This window comes from Alosa sapidissima, chromosome 13, assembly GCF_018492685.1.
Source record: "Alosa sapidissima isolate fAloSap1 chromosome 13, fAloSap1.pri, whole genome shotgun sequence".
NCBI lineage: Eukaryota > Metazoa > Chordata > Actinopteri > Clupeiformes > Clupeidae > Alosa > Alosa sapidissima.
Genome location: NC_055969.1, coordinates 3,588,945 through 3,609,817, shown reverse-complemented (window position 1 = coordinate 3,609,817; position 20,873 = coordinate 3,588,945). Strand labels below are relative to the sequence as shown.

Sequence of the window (20,873 nt, the reverse complement as noted above, 5' to 3'; positions counted from 1 at the left end):
ACATGAGCGTAACGGCAGGCGCCTGGTCATTAAATAATGATTTGAAATTGCCCAGATTTCTTTTTTTCAAGTTGAGCGTGGAGTGGGGGGGGGGGTCGGGTGTCTTGGAGGTGAGCTGGAGGTGGGGGGACAGTCCGAATGCACGGTCACACAGGCAGCATGACGCGAACAGCCACGGCAGTGGATGTCTAATTATGAGACAAAAGAGTGGCTTAATGTGACCGCTTCAGTTTGGCCCCATCACTCAGGGAAGGGCAATGTGATGGATTGCCTCTGAATGAGAGTGTTTTTTTTCTCCCTCTCTGCCATTTGTCACGTTACTGCTGTCATTACACATGCACACACACACACACATGCACACGCAGTTCACACACACACATGCACACGCAGTTCACACTCACAAGGCTCACACACAGGAGACCCACACAAGCGCAGAGGTGTGTACACTCTTATTTATGCAGGTACATGCTCACATGCACACGTGGACACACACGTATTTACCAAGAGCACACCAGCACACACTCACTTATATACACACACACACACACATACTGTCAGTTTTGATTTTCCCATCTCTGTTATTGAATTTGAGATCATATTTTTGTCTGTGTAGTATATCCTGAGTCTTTTTTCCCTCTGCTAGCCTCTAGTTAGATTTTGGACTGAAGCATAACTGATATGAAATATGAACTTAGAAATGAAATTCTTGGACGTATGTGTGTGGGAGCGCATCTGCACCGTACAAGTGAGTGTATGTGTACTGTACTGTGGGCTCATACCGCTATTTGTGTACTTGTATTTATCAGTGTGTGTAGACACGCAGGGACTGGTTATTTAAATGTAAATGTATTTGCCATCGGATAAATAAATAAATGGCCTGCCACCTGCCGACAGGGGGAAGTGGGGTTCAAAGGTCGCTGAGGTTGCCTGAGGTCGCAGGCTGTGGGAGAGAGAGCGCCTAGTGTTAGTCTCGTCACGTCCTCCAGTAGCACAAACTGTGGTGAGTGTGTGTGCGCGTATGCATGCGAGTGTGTATGCGTGCAAGTGTGTGTGTGTGTGCGTGTGTGTGTGTGTGTGTGCAAGTGCAAGCATCAGCAATGCGGTTGCTCATTTAGGGCCAGCAGCTCAGAGAGAGGACACCTGCGCTCACTACAGACACAGACAGCCAATCACAGGCTGACCCCTACATGAGGAGGAAGAGTGCAGTTGGGCAGACGGGGAGAGGAAGGGGGGAGAGGGCACATGAGGAAGGGATGGAGAGAGAGAGAGAGAGAATGATGGGAGAAAAGAGAGGGGGATTTGACAGATAGAGAGATGGAGGGAGAAGAATTATCGTCTCCCAGGTTTTGAAGAACAATGGAGACATGAGAAAGTGTGTGTGTGTGAGAGAGAGAGAGAGAGAGAGAGGGTGAGTGACAGAAAGGCAGATGATACTCAGGGATAGTGAGGGAGAAGGCACAAGGCAAGGTTACATTTCTGGCCGGAGGCCCGCGGAAGCTCTCTACATGCTGCAGCAATAGAGATGATGAAGGAGGAACGAGGCGAAGACATAGGGAGTGAAGAATGGAGAAATTGAAATATGAATACAGCCTAGGAACGCGAGAGGGACATATCGTGCACAGAAAGGCTAGTCATTCTGACTGGGTGTGTGAATGTGTATGTCGTGTGTATGAGTGTTTTTCTGGATCCTGTATTTAGCCATGCGTGAGGACCAATCTCTGGTGTACCAGCAGTTACACTTACTGCATTATGTTACTTAATACACACACACACACACACACACACACACACACACACACACACACACACACACGTACACACAAACAAATAAAAATGTGCGCAGTATAGTTATACACACAAGGCATGCACATGAGCACACTCTCAAATAATGTCTCTCTCACCTACACCTGTCTCCCTCAGGCCATTCACCTTCCACCAGTCATCAACACATACACACACACACACACACACACTAATGAACAGCCATATACAAGCAGTCACACACTAACACACACACACTTATACATAGGTAAATATATATATATATATATATATATATATATATATATATATATATATACACACATATATAGTATGTAAAGATATATCTATCTATCTATCTATCTATATATATATATATATATATATATATATATATATATATATATATATATATATATATATAGTATGTAAAGTCCATTACAATTTGCTGCCTTGGGATATGCTTAGATGCCTCCTATCAGCTTCACAGACACATGCACCAAACATATTGAAACACATGATGCACACCAGCATATACACATGGAATCATTTCCTCAGGATACTCCTCTGCCCCCTTCTACACACCTTCAGTCCGCCACCCCCCAGACACTCACACACCCACATACACACAAAGCTAACACCAACACCACATACATGCCCACACACGCTCACAGACACACATATACACACTCACACACCCACATACACACAAAGCTAACACCAACACCACATACATGCCTACACACACTCACAGACACACATATACACACTCACACACCCACATACACACAAAGCTAACACCAACACCACATACATGCCCACACACACTCACAGACACATGCTCACAAAGACACACACACAGACTGCAATGAAGCCCCACCAGCCTTACAGTTCTATTTACAGGCTTTCTCTCTCACATACACACTCACACACACACACATACAACCACACGCACACAGAAAGGCCACTATGTGATTAGTTCTTTCAACCATGCTGTGTCCTCTACTCTCCTCCCTTGCACCGGTGGCAGAGATGACCTCAGCCATGATTCACCGTTTTCCACTCTTTGGAGCCACACATGGTGACATGCAAGTACTCTTACGCACACACACACACACACACACACACACACACACACACACACACACACACACACACACACACACGCAACCTTTCACACACACACACACAAAGTGAGAGGCATGTTCACAAATACATTGTGCCAGACCTATACACAGGTTCTTGTCGCTCAACTGGTAAAGCATGATGTTAACACAGAGAACACAAGCTGATCCAGTGTGCTGTTGTAGAATACCACACAAATGCGCTAGGTGAACGTGTCTGCTGTACAATGAAATGTGATGTAAATATACATCATTAATCATGAACACAGTAATCAAGCTTTTTTTATATATATAAAATGCATACTCTGGCATAAAATTACGTTCACACACAGAAACACTCACTTGCTCGGACTGTCATGTACACGCATATCCCAAGCAGGCAGATGTATGGTGGGGCTGAGATCTGGGATGTGCCTGTCTGCTGTCCACGTGCAAATCCTGCTGAAAGCATCACTGTTCACTCAACTCTCAGCTCTCGCAATCACAACTCTGCTTCACTGCATTATCGTATTAAACTCAGAGTGTGTGTGTGTGTGTGAGAGAGAGAGTCTGTGTGTGTGTGTGTGTGTGTGTGTTCTGTATGTGTGAGTGAGTGAGAGAGTAAGCTTATGTAGCAGCTTTAAACTCTCTTTGCAGGACTGCTTCATCTCTTCTCTGATTTACGCCATCTCATCATTTTGGGTGAAAGGGGAAAAAAATGCACGCACACACACAGCTTGCTTTACTGAGAGCAGGAGGAGAATGACAAAGAGCTCGAACAAATAAATAGCTGATCTGCGATCAGTTCACCCCGGCCAGCGACTCTTGGGTGAAATAAAGAGCTGGACTAACAAGGACTGTCAGTAACGACCACGACCACATAAACAAAGCATACTAGCACGATCTATGAAATAAACTGTTAAACGAAATAAAACGATCACTTGGTAGATGAAACGGTGGTGATTGAGAGGGGAGAAAGTGTTTGGCACTCACCAGAAAGTTCTCTGAGGCTGGTGCTTCCGCGGGCAGTAATCCTTCATGTGAAGCTTGGCTTCTGCGCTCCCCTGGCCGCGGCGACTCCGACCGGACTGCAGGCGTTCAATTCAGGGGCTTGTTTTGATGTGGCTCCTCCAAGACAGTGCACGCGACCTGAGCTATTCAAATCCTCCACGACTCAATCGCTCGCTCGCTCACTCACACACACACATGCACACACACACGCGCGCTCTCTCTCACTCAATTGCTCGTTCACTCACGCGCTCGCTGCTTCTTCTCTTCCTTTCTCTTCCCTCTTTTATTCCTTCTCCTCTCTCTCTCACCTCCCATGCTTGCTTTCTCTCTCTCACACACTCTGTCTCTCTCGCTCGCTCTCTCTCTCCCTGGCTTTTTCTCTCTTTCTCACTGATGCTCAGCAAGCTCTTCGTTCTGTTCCGGTGTGTGTGTGGAGCCCATCTGTCCTCTCTCTCAACCTCCTCTTCAAACCGCCAACTCCCGAGTCTGAGAACTGTGACTCTGTGTGTGTGTGTGTGTGTGTGCGTGTGTGTGTGTGTGTGTGACTGCTCGTGTGCGTGCTTCTGTGTGTTTGAGAGATTGGGAGGGAGAGAGAGTGATAGAGGGAGAGAGGGAGAGAAAGGAAAACAGTGCAAGCATAGACTAAGCGGGAGTGAACAAACAGGAGGTTGCCCTCTTCAATATTTCTTGTCTCTTTTTCTCTCTCTCTCTCTTTTGTTCTCTCTTTCCCTTTCTCTCTCCCTTTCTCTCTCTCTCTCTCTCTCTCTCTTCTCTCCTCTATGGCTCTCTCTCCCCCTCTCATCCTCCATCACTGTCTCCATATTTCAGAGCAAGACAGAGTGTATCATCATTAGCACAAAGGCAAGGCTAAGATGGAACGTGTTTGTGTGTGTGTGTGTGTGCACGCACGTCCGTGGTGTGGGGGTGTGTGTGTTTGGGGGGTGGGGGGGTCTGTACGCGTGCCTCGCTGTTTAATTAAAAAAAGAGAAGGCACAGCTGCAAAGATAGAGAGAGAGAAAGAGAGTATGTGGGGGATAGAGAGAGAGAGAGAGATGATGGGAAGAGAGAAAGGATGGAGGTCCATGGAGGTGGGGTCAGAAAGAAAGGATAAGGTCTTGGGGGGGGGGGCTAGGCAGAGGAGGGGGGGGGGGGTGACAGCAGGGAGGAGGGAAGACAGTAGGACATCAGGGTCATCACCAGGGTCAGAATAAAAGGGAGGAGGAGAGAAGAAAGGATACATAGAAATAGAATGAAGTAAAATGAATGGTGAAGAGGTAGAAAGAACCAACAGATGGAGGAGTGAAGGGAAAGAAGGGAGGAGATGAAGAAAAAAGAAAAAGGCAAATGAGATGTTTGTAAAGGCAGCGAAGAATAGATTAGCATCAGCGTAGGGATGGGAGTAAAGCCCAGCAAAGGAATTAGCAACCCTTTGCACATGTATAATTGAAGCTCTGCTGAAACCAGTGCCTTGAATAATTCACCAAAAAATGTGAACCCTGCGTCTGTCTCCGTGGCGATGACGCAGCACCTCTTGCATTTGTACATGTTGTGAAACAAAGGCGTGGTGGCAGTTTAAACTAGACGCCCCCTTAATGCGCGGAGGGGGGGGGGGGGGGGAGCAGAGACCTAAACACTCTTCAGGGTCATCTTAGTCACCCATGCTTGTCCCAGATTCCCAGGGCTGAGGGAGGACTCACCCCCTACTCACCATTATCCGTTAACATGACATTTAGGACCATTCGCTGGCATGGTTGCAGATGATAATGTCATCTACGTACATTTGTATAATGCATTTATTTAAGTTCAACCTTAATATAACCTATGTACATTTATATAACCTAAGTACATAAATACAGTTCCATACATAACATTTCATTCCACTGTCCTTATGCAGCCTGCTGCTTGCCTAATTAGGATTAATAGAATTCACAATGAGGCATTTTGTGTGTGCATTCAATAATGCTTTAGCATACATGTTTATCTAAAAAATACTTAGAGAGCAGCACATGCATACATTTTCATGGAACGTTCACCTTACGGGGAACTAAAGTCATGACCTTGACGGTGTGTGAGCCATATGTTCTGCCATTTGGGTATACCCTCCGCATAACAAGTAGTGTGCTTGAGTGCTTGTTATGGCCAACAGTCCTCAGTGTCTATGACTCAGCATAACAAACCAGTGGCAAGATGTGTCATTCACCAGATGTAGCCCTGCGCAATGTGGCAGGCTTTCGTCATCAGGCAGCCACCGAATGCATTGTGTCCGAGGTTTAAAATGATTTTGTATGAGTTAGTGGCTGTGCTTTGCAGAAGAACACACGGTGTGCCATTTTTTTTTCTTTTAGAAGAGGTCAAGTGGAAAGGACAACTTTTAAGTCTGAAATACTCGTTTATTCATTTTGTTGTAATTTTTCATTTTACGCTGTCTGTATCGTAAAAGCATTTCAATTTGGTACCCATTTACACCCCTAACTTGTACTCTGGGCCCAGACATGTTTTAGCTTCCAGCCGAGTGAACATTCTCAGCATGACACCACCAGGGCCTGAGCTGGAAACGTACCACATCACTGCCTGCTACTCACACAGACACCGAAAAGAAGACATCATTTCTCATCATCGGCGCGTATGACTTATCATCGCGCTGAAACGCCTTTTTCTCTGCCATCTCCATTTTATCGCGCTGTTTACCGGCACTTCATCAGCGCTGCTTATCTGCCTGGTCTTATCTGTCAGACAGACTCATCTCGGGGCTCAAACACACCTTAATGCCACGGCAAAATCACTCGCAGCCATTTCCTTCCCCCTAGAGCACGCTGCACTAACACTGCACTGCACAGGAGGACATTTTTCTGTAGTCTGTTTTTTTTTTTTTTTTTTAAATAAGAGATAGAACACTTTATCCTGTCTGAGCGAGCAGAGAGATGAGTTCAGTCAGGAGAGAGAAGGGGAATGAGAGAGAGAGAGAGAGGGAGAGAGAAAATGAGGTTGGAGGGAGAACAAGCACAGAGGAGAAAAACATTGCGAGCCCAGGATGTATCACTTCGGTTGCTAAGAGCATGACATGGGTCACGCCAGGACATTGTAGGTCATGTGAGAGGGGAAAAAAAAGAAAAAGCTCACAAGCCCAAAACCAACATCACGCCAGCACCAAAATAGTGCAGATAAGCTCCCCGCCTCACAATTAACCTGAAGAGCATCAGAGAGACAGAACCTCTTCTACCTGCACAGAAGAAAGAGCCTGACCTCTAGTGGGGGAAAGGGGTAACGCAAGGCCTGAACTGAATGTCCTACTGTAACCAGTGAGATTGTTTATCTTTTTTTTCCTTCGTCAAATTGCGCTTTCAGAGAAATACAGGATCTTCAGTGATGCTCATAAATCAGACCGATGGCTGCCCGGCAACCAATGTGCGTCCTAAGCGGTGCTGTATGGCAGACGCAGATCGACCAATCAATCATCCCCCCTAATGCCGACCGCGTCCAGCGGGTAGACGCGGGCTTGTCCAGAATCGGAAAGGTCTTTATCAGTGGGCCGTGTCTGAGTGTGATGGATGGGGTGGGCGGCTTCTCTAAACTGCTCCCCTGCATCCCTGCGTCCGATTTGGGAGCGGGCGCCATCTATTAAAGTGCGGCTACTCCGCTGAATAAACAATGCGTCTGATACAGACGGGCTGCTCGAGCCGTCCGTGAGTGTGGGCATGTTTCTCTAAGCTTCCACTAAGATAGAGTGTGCTTCTACCATCCAAGGTAGTAGTGGTGGTGGTGGTGTGTGTGTGTGTGTGAGAGAGAGAGAGAGTGTGTGTGTGTGTGTGTGTCTGTATGTGTGTGTGTGTGTGAGAGAGAGCGAGAGTTTGTGATATGAAAAATAGAGATGGATGGAGATAAAACAGACATTCCCTGTGGTATACAAGTACAGGGAGGTACTGAGAGAACGATTGTGTGTGTGTGTGTGTGTGTGTGTGTGTGTGTGTGTGGTGTGTGGTGTGTGGTGTGTGTGCGCACGCCTCTGTGCACTCAGCTGTCCCAGCACATACACTTTCACACAAATTCTTTTTCGTTGTTGTTGCCGCCTGAGTGTATGTGTTTGTCTATTGATTTTCTGCCCCAAGTGTGTGTGTGTGTGAGTGAGTGTGTGTGTGTGTGAGTGTGTGTGTGTGTGTGAGTGTGTGTCTGTGTGTGTTTTTGTATACATGCGCGTGTGTGTGTGTGTGCTGTTACTTTAGCACTCTCCTGGTGATGGTTATGAATTTTGAACACATCGTTAGAAAGCAGGTAATGTGTCCTGACGCAAAGGACAGAGACAGCCACAGTCTCAGCTTGACCCCTTCTGCACCCCGTCCCTCTCTCTCTCTCCCTCCGTCCCTCTCTCTCTCCCCCTTCCCTCTCTCTGCTCTCTCCCTCTCTCCTCTTTTCCCTCACTCACTTTGTAATTTTCCCTTCATCTTCCTCCATCGCACTTTTCAATCACCCTCTCTAGTCGCCCTCCCTTCTTCCCCCTGCATTCATTTCATATCTGTTTTATTTATGATTCCCGGCAATGTTTAAGCGGCCAGACATGATGAATGAGATTTGGACGGTGACCCTCACCTTTGAGAGAAAGACATACCGGTACCTTGGTTTTCAAGTTTGAAAAACAAACAAACTCCTGAGATGTAACCTTGTCTGCTTGATAAATACAGAAAGCAGCAGCAGCATTCCCAGCTTATCTCCCCCATGCGTTACTTCAGCACTTCTCATTGGTGACATCATTTCCTGGGAGTTGATCGCTTTGCTGTGCACAACACTCTCTCTCTCTCTCTCTCTCTCTCTCTCTCTCTCTTCAAATGTGGTTGTCCAAATGCACTTGTTAATGCAGTGGATGGGCTGATGGCAAATCCAAAGTTGGGATATTAACCGAGAGGTCAGGTGGAGTATAATGGCCCCTCAGACGGAAAGGGACTCGACTAGATGACCTTTAAGTGTCCTTATGCTGCCACGCAACAGGTCGGTCCTGTCACGATCACGGCGCTAGTTGTTTATGTCTTTATTAGGTTATGAGAGGATGGCGCTGGGCAGTCGCAGGGCAGGGTGGTTGGGGGAGTGGACATTTGGACCAGGTGGTTCCACTTCAGATACATCTTTTATTTTTTGCAGTGACCCATTCTCTCAAGGACAATCTGAGTCATGGCAATCAATGCAGCACTGCTGTATTCTTCTCCTTCTGCTGCTCTCTCTTTCTCTCCTCTCTCTCTCTCTCTCTTTCTTTCTCCATCGTGGTTGTTTCTCACCCCCTCCCCGTGCTGAGTTCCCTCTATCCGCCCGCTACAAAGGAAAAGTGCAGCCATCATCCAACATTTTTTCCTTTTCTTTTTTTTTCTTCTCCTGGCTAATTTAATTCCACCCATCTCCATCATTCATTCCTGTGCAGTTAAAAGGGACAGTTTGAAGAGATGGGAGACAAAAACAAGAGCCAAGAAGCATGTTTATGAATTCCAAACCTCCATTAACCCGGCAAGAGGCCCCCTCTGTACCTGAGGAGAGCGTGCTGGCCTGCCAGGCACAGAAATGCATTACCCGGGCAGATATAATCATCTCAGATGGGTTTTACCCCTGCTGCGAGCGTCTAATGCCAAATTAACCCTTCACTCACCACTGACCTCTGGTCAGCTCCTCTGTCGCATAAGTGAAGTCTTTGTACACCCTGCCATACATGATACATACATTTATTTATGCTCATAAATGCTGTTATAGAGTAAGTGGTTTTGCTAGTCCTAGCAAGTGTGTGTGTGTGTGTGTGTGTGTGTGTGTGTGTCTTGGTACTGAGCCTGGTGTGACCTCAGTATTGTTAACCCCGACTTCAACCCCTGGAGCTGCACCAGTGCATTCCCTATTGACATTGCAAACATGAATGTACACTAGGACATGCTGATGTTTACCTACCAATGTACACTCCTAACGCCTACATGGCCAGACAGCAGCAGAAGGCAACACAACAGATGCCCTTTACTACTTAATGCTAATCAAAATCGTTAGTGTGAAGACCGTTGCTCTTTACTTCCCACACTGTTCCTATTCATCTGAATTACTCCGTGAGGCATCTCGTTCAGATGAAAGGTTGCATTGCCTGCCATTTCCTAGCCTGTCTTTGGATAAGACAGTACAGAGTGACAGAAGACGAGTGGGAGAGATCATAATGGGAAATGACCATGGGTTGGTCTCCGACATGGGTCCCCATTGGCCTGTGCATGACATAGGCCCATGACGCCCCTCAAAAAAGACTCAATTAGAATATCCCACCTCAGTCTTGTTGTGTACCCAATGTGGCAAAACACATGCATAAAGCACAACATAGCACCATGTCAGGTGCACACAGACAGTGACCAGGAAATGCCCCGCAGGTACCTCCAGCTGCTAACAGGCACTCAGTGCAGTCAGAGGCCCCAGCACGAGGCCCACGTGCTCCCCTGGAATAGCATCAACATCTCCGGAGGTGTTCACAGCGGCCTTGCCCTGACCACAGCCACAGGAGCACGAGCACCTCCCTTCCCTTCCACTCCACCATGTGAGGAGGAGGAGGAGGAGGAGTAGCCTGGAGGAAGGATGCTGGGTTCATGTGGAGTGGGGATAGGGGGATGGAGGCAGGCATAGCCTCTGAGAGACACGGTGCATTTTAGAGGAAAACAAGAAGTAACGGCACATCAGTCGAAGAGAATTTCCCAAAAGACTTCAGAGAACACTGGCAAGCCAGACAGAGAAAGCCTCAGTTGGACTGAAGAGAGAGAAGAAAAGGGCAAACCCAGTTTAGTGGCGAGACAAGCACATCCCAAGAATATACGTATAGCCTACTTTGTCCCTAAAACAAGCTTTACATTAGGCACTCACTGAAAGACAGGTTTCCTGTTTATTATTATTATTTACAAACTGAGTCATCAGTTGCAATGCTTTAGCAAACACCTGAGTGCATGAACATAGACCTTTCTGTTGTATGATCTTACCTTTCATTTGAAACAGTCATGTCTACTTGGCTAAAAATAGTGACCAGTGGATATTCACAAACACACTATACCCGTGGGTGCACTCAATACATTGATTCATCATGCCCACACTCCCTTTGCTAAAGCTGATGGTTCCACTGCTCCCGTAGAATCTGTGTACTGAAATGTGTTTGTGGGAGTCTAGAATTAGAACAGATAGGCTGAGGTGCTCTCTCGTGCAAAACCATGTGGCAGAAAGACAGTTGCTTTCAGAGGTTCAGTTTTGAGGTTACTGGGCTGCACAGACTATGTGGTAATCAAAATGTGTTTTAATAAGTTGTAATAGTTCTATTGTGTTTCATACAATAATTCCAGTTACTGTATGTAATTGCCTGGTGTTCATAATAAGTCATTCTGATTGCGGGAAATCATGGCTGACTTGATGTGATCTCCGTGTTGTAGACTATAATTTTCTAATCAGATGCATTGAGAGACATAGTAATTTCACTTTAAGTGTTTTTAAGTGGTCGATTGTACTTGTTTTATCCCCGAGTTTGCCTTGGATAACCTCACACTAGATAACGTCATTCCTATTACTCCATAACTGCAGGCAAATTGTCAGAAAATATCTATTAATCCTTTTGTCAATTCAGCTGAGATTAATTTGTATTCCAAATCCCTGTGACATGATCTGGCTCAGAAATCTGTACAGGTTGCTCTTGTATCCTTAGATGGCACCACTTATCTTTGGCTATATGACTCTAGCGCTCCCTGGTGTTTATACTGATATAGTGCTCCAAAATGTGTGTGATGTTTTCATGCCTACTCTTAGATACTGGATAGAGTTCAACATTTTATATTTTAAAAAGCCATTCTACAGTCCTGCTCATTTAGAGACTATATTTTTTCCTTTTTTATATTAATACTATAGTTGTACTGTTATTTACTATATCTGTTGGGTAATGTAATGGCATCCCATACATAATAAATATTCATTTCAATATTTAATAGAATAGTTGAAACATTGAGTTTACTGGTTTTCTGTTGCCATTTTTTGGCAGATGTTCATCTTGAAGACTGAACTGAAGGAAATGGTGAGACTGAGAGAAGAAAAGACAACAGCAGGAGAAAGTGTGAGGAGTGATAGATTTAATGTGGTCACTATCGACATTGGTGAGAACACCTCTGCAGCCACTCTCTCACACTAACTCACACACACACACACACACTAACATACACAACCACACATACACACTCAGACACAGACACAAGCCCATCATGTTCCACCCATCATGATGAGGCTTCCGTTATTTCCTCTCACTCTGCCTGTTATTGTCAATCTTGCTGCAATCCCACAATCCCACCACAATTGCCACTTCACTCAGCCACCCACTTTCCTCCTCCTCCTCTTCCTCTTCCTCCACTCTTCCCTCCCTGTCTTGGAGAGTGATTGTGGAGGCTCTGGATTTGTGTACGCCCGTAGGAAAGGCAAAGGCCCACATCTGTCCCAAGCTGACACGTATATATATATTTAGATTGAGGTTAGGGAGGAAAAGGGTCTAAGGAATTGCCACTATCACTGTCTGTCTTTGTTTTGCTCTCTCTCTCTCTCTCTCTTTCTCTCTGTCTATCTATCAATCTCTCTCCCCATCTCTTTCTCCTACACCTCTTCCTCTTATGTAGTGGTTGGTTGGCTTTGATTTGCTCTAAGCATGTAGAGGCACCCCCATGTCACCCTACAGGATCAACTCATCTAGATTGGGGTGAAGGGACACATTACTGAATCACAACACATGGACATGTACATCTTATACATTCAGTGCGATTTACACAAGGGGGTTTCCTACTCTGAGTGACGGACATAGAGGTCTCCTAGGTTACAGCCAGCCAAACGGGCAGAACGAGGGCGGATAGGCTTGAGGTCGGCTCACCGACAACGAGCAAAGACAGACAGTGGCGGGGAGAGCAAGGCTTGAACTCTTGGGGTTGCCCCAATTACTGGAACGTTTAGAAGGGGGGCAACATGACGTGGATGTGGATGTTGGGCTACGATGCTATAGGCAGTGAGTTTGGGCGCAGGGGAGGGTTCACAACGTGCTGGTGGAAGAGGAGGCCAAGCGCTTCCCGATGTAGATCCTGAATGGAGAGAGAAAGACATTAAGTACTGAACTATTGAGCTATGTGGCTTAAACTATGTGGATCACAATGGATTGGAAAACAGAGAGAAATCAATCATGTGCCACCTCTGCTTTGGCAATACATTAAAAATGGAAACTGGATTTAATTGTATTGAGAGAGAGACGTTAGGGTTAGTTATCAGAAATGTCCATAGCCAATACACATAATTACTTATTTCCAAATCTTAAATGGCCTGCCCCATGCCTGAATTCCAGCACAGAGCTTGAGAACTTTAAGCCCTGTTTCTGACCTTTCAGTTAAATGTTATCATACTCATCTACCTCTAAAATTATTAAGATTTGCGCCACAATCTTCAATCCTGGTTCCTAATGTTTGGAGATAGTGATGTGTGATGCCATTTATGGCTCCCATGTGATTCATATAGATACTTTTCTCATTGTCAGCATTTAGCCCATCTCTGATCCCCTACATGACCAATAGCCCTGAAGGTAAGCACCATTTTGACCTCTCTCTGGGGTGTTTCTGAATTAAAGCAAGGCCACACATATTGACCAACAAGGGCCTTCAAAGTGAGCACTGGTCGAAACATGGCCTTGTTTGGATCAATGCTGATCTCTGGAGGCCATTTGAGATGGTGCTCCAAAAATACTTTTTCGCTCATTTAATATTCATTTGAGGTTTCAGTCGGTTGAGGTTTGATGTGAACATGCGAGGCTTTAATGGCAAGTAGGGCATCAATACTTTCATACATCTCCATTCATCAGCTAAAGTGGCCCAGGAGCATTCTAGCCCCAAGGTCTTTGTTAGCACTGAATTACAAGTACATACAGTTATTGGCACTTAACATAGAAATAATTAGTATGCTTAAGCAGCTAAAATCCTTAACTGTGCCATTACTTTATAATTACAACACAGTGCACTCAACTCAACATGACCTTGCAGGTCCTATTATCATGCTGAACCAATCTGAACATTTGCTCCAGTGACTGAAGTGAAAGTGCAGAGTGCCCCCCCCCCCCCCACCCCCCCCCCCACACACACACACACACATACACTTCTTGCCCTCCTCTGACTCACCCAAGTCCCAGTGTGAGAGCGTGCGAGGCCAGCAGGGAGGGCAGGAGCAGCAGGAGCATGTCAGAGGAGAAGATGCCGCTCTTCATCACATCGCTCTTCCTCACACTCAGCGTGCCCGACTGCTTGGGGTGCTGGAACACAAACTCCCTGGAGGGGGAGCAGAGAGAGGTGAGCAGACAGACACCCGACATGAAAAAGAGCGCTGCGGCCAGCCTCAGTGTTTTATTCAGCATTCTTTTTTTTGTACTTTTTGTATTTCAAAACTGATGAAAAACCCCTAGCGAGGCTTTGCTGTCACACACAGGCCCAGCTGTCTGATGGGTTTAGACAGCAAAGCAGTGGAGACGTGCCACGCATATCAGCCCACATCAGGCTCTCAAAACTTGTCTGCTATGGCAAGCCATTATAACATGTTCTCAAACCAAACTCATATCTGTAATTTTAACATTTGAAATGTCCACAATAGCATTTCTCGAAGTCAAATGACCATAGTCAGAATGGTAATTAAAGATACCCACAATAACATTCTAATAAAATGTGTACTTCGAGATATCTACAACTTAGATTATACTAGTAAACTCAAAATCTAGCGGGCGTTGTAATATCTGTTTTATCATTCAGAAATATCTGTAATGATATTTTTATGTTTGTAATGTATTTGTAGTACTTTCAAAATGACATATCAGGAATGATTTTTCATATTCAGTATCTCTAATTTAATAATGAGTAATGACTAAATTGTAGATGTCTGACTTGGCTAGGACTGGGAGTTTTCCTAGTAAGAAGTCTATTGTGGATATCCATAATGTTTAAAAATGCTTTGGATATCAAAAATGCAGCTCAATACATAATACCAAAAATGATTTGCAGAAGTGATGCCATTTGGCCCGGGAAGGATGATTATTTTGAATGTTAAAACAGCTTGCCATAGTCTGCTACTGTTTAAGGACAATCTCAAGGACTGCTATCTTATGCAGTGGGCATGGCACAGAAGGAGATACAAGTAGGGTTGCTTGGACTCCCATAACCCTTTGCTGCTGCTGCTGCTGCTGATGTTGTTGCTGATGCTCTCCTAACTACACACTGGGCTCCTGTGCGCAGCTGTGTCTGCTCTGTGCTCAGGCATGAATGTGAATGAGTCAGGAGAAGCTGAGTCACCCCACGTCGGGAGTTATTTCGGTCTGCGCACGCCGTGATCCTCTTACCCCTCCGCTCCTTAGACGGAGGCGAGCGGCAGCTAGAGCCTCAAAGGTCAGATGCTTCTTATCCTTGGCCTCCTCCTCCTCCTCCTCCTCCTCCTCCTCCTCACTGTGTTTGGCTGCTCTTGAGGTGAGCGTTGTTCAAATCATGAATGGCAGTGTTCTGACATGCGTGGCGGGCACCAACAAGCTCCCGCAAGTAATACTTCGGAGAAGGACCCCCAAGTCACGTACTTGTTTTTTAGCTGCCTTTTTAGCTTGCCAGCCACAGAGCGAAGTAGACAGTATTAATTTCAGTGTTCTCTTATCTTGCTAGTTCGCTCTGCAAGAGCAGCACTGGTGCTGGATATTAATTCAATTGCATTGGGCATTTGATCTACTAGTCTGTGAAGGGGGAAAAAGATTAAATTGCCAAAAGATTTTTATCAGTGTGCTCCCGCAGCATCAGAGAACAGAGAGGTATCTGTTTGGTCTGATCACAAACACAGTTAATGGGTAAAAGGAGACGTGGGGACAATAATGAGCAACTTTAGCACGCCAGGTGGGGGAGTGCATTCAGAAAGACTTTATATCACTTTACATTCTGTGCCATTTTTAAAGCTGAATTAGAACATTATCCCTACAAGGTACACTCAGTACTGCAATTATACAACATGGTGACTGGATACAAGATATTTGTTCAAAGCAGATTTCTGGGAGTCTGGTGGTGACAGCCACCTCCGGTGAACAGGAAGGGGAGGGGAGGGGGGAGAGGAGAGGTGGGAGCCTTACTTGGGTGGGAGGTTCTCGGGTCGACTGGACCAGTCCCACACCCACTCAGCGCTCCTCCTTCTGTCGCTGTCGTCAGACTGAAGCATGATGGGAAACGGAGAGAAAAAACAGACATAGAAGTGTTTGTGCTGGTGAGAGGAGAAGCAAAAAATCACAGGGGATGACGTCGTCATCACTGACGTAGCAGTCATGACTGTTGTGACAGCCAAATTTCCTTTTGGATAAATAAAGTAATTTCTTATTGTCGTTATCTTTCTCCCAGAGACACAGGGAGGGGGGCGCAGTGTGGTGTGTACCTGTATGGTGACGCAGTCCGTACTGCTGCTGCCGCCTCCCTCGCTGGCCGGGCGGGGGGAGCCGGAGGTTCGCGGGGTCACCACCTGAGGAGGACTGCACACAGACACAGAGATGGACACGCTAGCGCTGCACTATATTCATGTTGTTATGGTCACCTGAGAGTCTCTGCTGAAGTGGAATGAAAGGTCAATTTCAAATATTTTTGGCCATTTCATAGAACTGTGCTTCACTGCATAATGGAGAAATCACTTTCCTTTTATCCCTCTCTTTACAAAAGAGAATTTCTCTGCAAACTAAATTGAACTAGAATATTTTTTTAATATCTTAAATAATTGGATTAAATTTAATGTACAGTATATCTTAGTTTTGGATTAAATTGATGTAATTAAATCAGTCCATGGAAAATGATTTTATCTTGTGTAATGGCAATACATACACACACTGACACAAGCCCACCATCTGCTCACCTGTCAGTGTGACTACTCCTCTCACTCTCCAGCTGTGCCTCCAGCAGAATCCTCTCCAGCTCCCCCTGCAGAAACGAGGAGGTACTGTCCTCTTGTCCTGTCAGACTCTCCCTCTGTGCTGCTGCCACCAGGCCCTCCAGCTCCACCCACGAGCCTGATCGACACCACACAAAGCCAATCAGAGTGAGGACATTTGACCAGCAGTCATGACCCCCATCGATCAGCATGATATGGTTAGCAAAACTGACATCATAAATCATTTCTGTTCTCATTGGTTTTTCACTGGACAGTGTTAAACACCCAAGCATGTGTTCCTAGGGCACTCAGGGTTTTAAATGTCTTTGATAGATAGATAGATAGATAGATAGATAGATAGATAGATAGATACTTTATTGATCCCCAGGGGAAATTCAAGTAATTCAAATTTGTCTTAAGACGTAAGACACCTTGAGACAATACATAGAAGTCACTCAATTTGACTGAAATTACCTGGTTGTTCTGAATGAACGGAATCCAGTTTTGCACAGTTTATGACCTTACAGAGCAGACAGGGAGAGGGCAATGAACTTGAGGCCAGCAGGTGCTGTATGTGCGGCACGGTCAGGTGTGGTGCAACCCCTCCTCTCGCCCGCCTGATAAGCGTGTTTATTATAAACACATGACAGCATGTGCACACAAACAGCTGGGCTGGCAGCCTAGGCTGCATAACCCACCGCCGGACAAACACCACCCAGCGGAATGTCTGTTTACGTAAGCCTTTATTTCTCTGGGAGATTAACTACTCAATCCCCACCCCCTTCCCTACCCAGCTCCCCTCCCTTCCTCCTGTTTATCACTCTCTCTTTATCATTCTCTCTCTGTGTCACTCTCTAACCCCCCCCCCCCCCCCCCCACCCAAATCCCACACAACTCTATTCGAGCTGAATCAAAAACCCAGAGAGAGAGTGAGACAGTAAAGGAGGAGGGTCATACCAGTTACAGTAAACAAGGTTAGGGGGAGGGGAGGGGGAGGGGAGCGAGGATTGTGCTATTGCCCTAGATTTCTGCTGAAGAGAGACTGTGACATAACCATGGACTCTGACTGTGGCCTTGACCATGTCTGCAGTGTGCTGTGGAAAAAATCTACTTATTAATGCCTAACGAGGGTTAGTGTGCTCAGGGGTGACGTGTTGTTATCCCTAAGAGGACTTTTGTCAATATGCTGGTAACAGAAAAACAAATGGGTGAATGTAATATTAACACGTCTCGATGTGTGAGAGTGGGCGAAAGAGAAAGGGAGGATATGTGTGGATAAATTCACTGTGAATTGTGGGTGTTGAATATGGTTAGTAGTGACTCTCATAGTCTGCCTTGTAATCTTGTGATTTGATGTTCTTGAATGGCCCCTGGACTACAGTAGGCCTACAGTACGCTTTGGCAAATTTATAAGCACCCTGAACAAGGCTTTAAGCCATTGATTGAGCTATATGTGTGAGTAAATCTCGTTCAATTAATTGGCTTAGAAAGATGCCAACAGGTGAGTCATTAACAGGGTGGCACTAGCAAAACAATGGCAGTGACGAACTCGGAAGCATGTATGCAACTCTTTGTTACAGCCTGCCAGTGCGAAATATAGTTATAAAGGTTACATAACCCTTATAGCAACCATGCCTCTGGATGGGATGTTGACACTGAGGCATACATATATATATATAATATATATATATATATATATATATATATATATATATATATATATATATCAACATTACCTTATTTTACTATTCATATTATGATATACAATAATCCTTAAGCATATTCCTTAAGAATATTATCACACCGGCTACTGTGTAAGGATATGGAAGATGATATTGCATAACAATACTTCTGTGCCGTCCTTCTTTGTGAACAGAGAGCATTTCGACCTTGTCGACTACGTGAGTTTTCATAGCATGACAATTATTTCTGACAAACATAGCGAATGGCCTGTTTAACGCAACGCCACCCCAAAAAACAGCTGAAAAACATCCTCTCAGACATGGCACTTACCATTCAAGCCATCCTCTGGTGACTGAGACCCAGACTGCGACATGACGAATAAAAATGTGAAGCCGACGAGGTGGAGAGGGATGCTGACACTGACAAACACAGGCACGCGGTTGTCCGTTTAGGTATCGCGTGCACCTCCGTGTATTTCTGATAACTCCCTTTCTCTCTACCCGTTTCAATGTTGTCAACGTTGTACGCAAACTCTATTAGCGCCGCTTTAATCCTTCCCCTCCCTCCTCCTGGTGCCCCTCTCTCCCCACGTGTCGGAAGTAAACATAACTAACTTGTCATTGGAATGTAAATTTGAAAAACGCCTGACTTGCTTTTCGGGATTGCTAAATATTATAGGCCTAATTATAAAGTGAAATATCAATGCTGATTTTTATGACTGCAACAAACCAATCAAGCGGAATCGGTGCTATTAATAACCTAATCAATTAGGTTGGAAAGAAATCCATTAACACTTGGGACATTAACACTTGGGACAGAGGAGGGTGGGAGAAGCGCACGTACAAAGTGACTAATATGAAATACATGTCAAAATGCTCGTGCGCCCGTGTTGTTGTTTTCCACTGGAAATCACCTGACCTCTAACAAGCTTTTAATAGCTATGTCGAGCGCTTAATCTCTTGGATTGTCCATCTCGCATGCACCCACCCTGGTAGCGAACATCGCCTTGGCATGCGCTCCGGCACTCTAAATAATCTTTAGGGTTTGCGTTGCGTGAATAAATATTCCCTGACTATATACGGCTCCCATGTAGGCCTGCCAGTCAAGTTAATAAGATTAGCTCCATTGATAAAAATGTTTACAATGGCACCAGCCTCTCCCTATGCTTGTGATGTGACGTGCTACTACTTCATGCGTGTCCTCTTTTCCGCTTGTTGTTGTTGTCATAACAAATCATGCTGTTTCACCTCGAACACAACATTTGGAACAAATGGACATCCGCTGTAATACTAGTTTCAATGTAATTGGTTTATTTAAGTATTTAATGTGCTAGCCAACAACAATAACAATCTGACGTCAATGATTTCACCATCGGCGCCGCCTAGTGGCAGTCGTGCAATTCTATGGGAAGTGTTTTTTCTCTTTAAAGAGACAAGGCTCTCAACCACTATTGTGTTATGTGTGTCATGTTATGTGTCTTCAAAAGAACTTTTCAAGTTTAAAAAGTGTTTTGGAATTATTCTTTTGCACCTTTTTGTGTCTTGGAAGCATGAAATGTAGAAAGGCTCAGGGTGAGATGAGGTGAGCCTTTCTACATTTCATGTCCACCTAAAGTGAAGAGATAAAAGCATGTTGGTCCACACAATACATAAATGAAAACTTAGTCTATGAAAGTGTTGTCCTTTTTATCTAAAAGTACACATGTAAAAAAACTGTAGTTCCTGTCCTTATTCATCCCACCATGAAACAAAAACTCAAACACTCCAAAAGCCTCTCTCTGTAGCAGTTCCTTATCATGGTCACCATCTCTCGAATGGGAAAGACCCTTTTAATGCCCAGGAGTTTAAGAACAGAGATTGAATGATTGGGTGATTGAAAATGCTGGGAGACATGTAATGCATCATCAGATCTTCTGTTACCATTCAAGTGTAGTCATTCCCATGTAGCCTGTAATAATGGGCATGGACCTCTATGGATCTATAAGTACCCAATTATTTAACCATATGTTCTGGAGGTGTGTGGATGGGTAAAAGACTTGCACTTGAGGTAGTAAGAGTAAGATGTGCCATTTTTGCATGTAAAGTTGTCAAGGGCATGAGAGATGGTTGTGGGTCGGGGTGTGGAGGTAGGCTTCTCAGCATTAACTAGTTGGTCTCATCTCTCATCTTTAAAGCACGCCTTGAACTTATGTAGTTTGTGTGACACCGGTACTGGAGAATAGGCTCATGAGCACTTCACCCTTATTTCATTTCTGCAACTCACTTTGCTCTTAGAGTGTTTCACCCACATCAGACAGTGTTCCCTTAAACATCCACATGAGTGCACTGTTGAACAACATCAGAAGGCTTTGCTATTCCCACTCTGATTGTGGTTGTTGTAACAGTAATTGAAGGCAAGTGA

The 20,873-nt window shown here is 45.1% G+C and overlaps 2 protein-coding genes across 2 annotated transcripts in view; both read right to left on the bottom strand.

The window, feature by feature from the left end:
• Positions 1-4,364, bottom strand: part of LOC121679617 (proteoglycan 4) — a 64,022-nt gene extending 59,658 nt beyond the window's left edge. Inside the window, exon 1 of the mRNA XM_042058516.1 lies at positions 3,858-4,364. The gene's annotated coding sequence lies outside the window, so the exon portion shown is untranslated. The remainder of the gene's footprint in view (positions 1-3,857) is intronic.
• Positions 4,365-11,959: 7,595 nt separating this feature from the next.
• Positions 11,960-19,034, bottom strand: zgc:73226 (uncharacterized protein LOC402792 homolog). The gene is made up of 6 exons (XM_042058518.1): positions 18,804-19,034; positions 16,776-16,929; positions 16,308-16,401; positions 16,012-16,088; positions 14,042-14,188; positions 11,960-12,961 (listed from the first exon to the last, which is right to left on the bottom strand). The coding sequence occupies exons 1-6, from the start codon at positions 18,844-18,846 to the stop codon at positions 12,913-12,915; spliced, it is 564 nt and encodes a 187-aa protein (XP_041914452.1). The 5' UTR covers positions 18,847-19,034; the 3' UTR covers positions 11,960-12,912.
• Positions 19,035-20,873: the final 1,839 nt, after the last annotated feature.